Source organism: Penaeus monodon, chromosome 23, assembly GCF_015228065.2.
Source record: "Penaeus monodon isolate SGIC_2016 chromosome 23, NSTDA_Pmon_1, whole genome shotgun sequence".
NCBI lineage: Eukaryota > Metazoa > Arthropoda > Malacostraca > Decapoda > Penaeidae > Penaeus > Penaeus monodon.
The window spans coordinates 27,665,172-27,667,235 of record NC_051408.1 but is presented as its reverse complement, the minus strand read 5'-3'; the positions used below and the strand labels follow the sequence as shown (position 1 = coordinate 27,667,235).

The following is a 2,064-nucleotide window of genomic DNA, read 5'->3' as shown; positions in this document are numbered from 1 at the left end:
TATATTCCTGACTGTTTTTATTTTCCATCTTGCTTTCTTTTTCTGCCTTTTATTGCTTCAATCTCAAACCTTGTGAGGAGTGGCCCATGCAGAACCTCCTACACACAATTCATATAGCCAACTAAAATAATTTAGTTGATTTTTGCAGAGAAACAGGATGATTTTGTGCTTACAACTTCCATGACTCAGTTAAGAGTGTTCCCACAAATTTCCCTTCACAAAATTGAGCTTCAGGGCAGTACTCTTGAGTGTAAACTTGTATCCCTGTATTGGCAGAACTCAACTAGCTATTCTTGTTGGCTACACCTAAACACTGTGTCTCTTCTACACATTTAAGCACTAGTTTATGCAACATGATACTTAATCTAATATCCTGATTGTAATCTTCATTTATTTCATTTAATGGGTAGGGAACTAAATCTATATAACATGTAACACACAATGCAACCTAGCATCATATGAGTAAGGGAAATGTGTTTGTCTCAGGGAGTAATCCGGGAAAAAATATTAGGAAATATTAGAGGTGGAGAAGATATTTTCTGAAGCCCTTAAATCTCTTAGAACAGGAATAGGATTGACTTAAGAACACCTGGTCACAAAAATCATCTTAGGGAGATGTGCTGATCAGAGTAAGCAGTTTGACAGTGCTGTGTAAATTTACATTATGCCTCATAATATTTTTTTCTTATAAGCTGTAAATCATTGGAATTAAGATTACATAATGTATCAGTATATTTATATCAGTATATCACAATAATAGCCCTGAAAATAAAAGGAAAACCAGGATCAAATTAGAAAGTCATATTCTTCAAGTTGAACAATTTTTTTTCACCACTGGCAAGCTCATGGGCCCATTTATTAACAATTACTAAATATATCTCTTAATGAGGATAACACAGGCCACTGATATATATAGATTTCTCAACTACTGTGTCTGGAAAATATGTATCAAAAATAATCATTGGGTTACCTCAGCCTGTCACGACTTGCAATACTAAAGATCAATAACACTGCCACTGGTATATTACAAATTCACTAAACATCAATGGATGGAAAGACAAGACTATGAGAGGTTCTTCTTGGGCCAGAGTGGGTTTTGTAGCCATGCAAAGGTGACAAGCAGAGTCAGTGGTAAGTCAGATCCAGGATTAAACAAGCAAATGGGCAATATAAGGATCCATTCATAAAGCAGTTGGGAGATTAATGGAGATATCATTCAATATACAGTTTTAAAAATGGAACATGTTTTGGCCCACCCAATTGTAAACAGAAACCAACAACAACAAAAATCAGACAGTAAGAATCAGTCAACAAAAAAAATCAAATAATAAAGGCAGACTTCTGTAAATGCTCCATGAATGAAAAGAACATGATGTATAATGATGGCATGATTTCTAGATACTGATGATACTTTGTAAAAAGAAAAAATATAAAAGGTATGGCAAGCCCTTTTAGATAATTTACACAAATTAGAAATTTACTTATTAACAAAAAAGACAATAGACCTGTCACTTGAATAAACTTGTTTCCTACAAAATAAAAAACAAGAATCCAACAGTAAACTCAAATTTATATAATTAATAATCATGAATATTTTTCCATATACCACAGACATTATAACCAATAAACATAAATAAAAATAAATAATTAATTCTTTCACTGAAGAATATTATATCCCTCTACACAAATTAGGATTTCCTATGTGATTGGAAGTTCTGTCCATCTTATTTCTGGTTTACTCACTTGGCTCTAGAACAACTACCTTGAATTCATCATCATAACGTTCTCTGCAAGATACAGCGTAACACTTAATCAACACACAGCTATAACCATTGACAAATGCTAAATGACTAGCACGATAATTTACTTTTCATCACTCACACCACTTCTGCAGTAGTGTGGCCGTTAGAGAATTTCCAGCACCTACCTGAGTTCAACTCCCTTACAAGGCTAGACATTGCATTGGTGACTGAATCAGCTGCTACCAGGAGATCATTTCTTAAGCTGCGAGAGGCCAAACTATCATCATCATCTGGAGAGTTGTCTGGAGTGCAACTTGAACCT

General features: G+C 34.2%; 1 protein-coding gene across 1 annotated transcript in view; it reads right to left on the bottom strand.

Moving 5' to 3' along the window:
• Positions 1-1,750: 1,750 nt before the first annotated feature.
• Positions 1,751-2,064, bottom strand: part of LOC119587914 (dystrobrevin beta-like) — a gene marked incomplete at its 5' end in the record, with an annotated part of 25,424 nt that continues 25,110 nt past the window's right edge. The window contains 1 exon segment of the mRNA XM_037936623.1: positions 1,751-2,064. Within this exon segment, the coding sequence (XP_037792551.1) occupies positions 1,878-2,064 (187 nt within the window).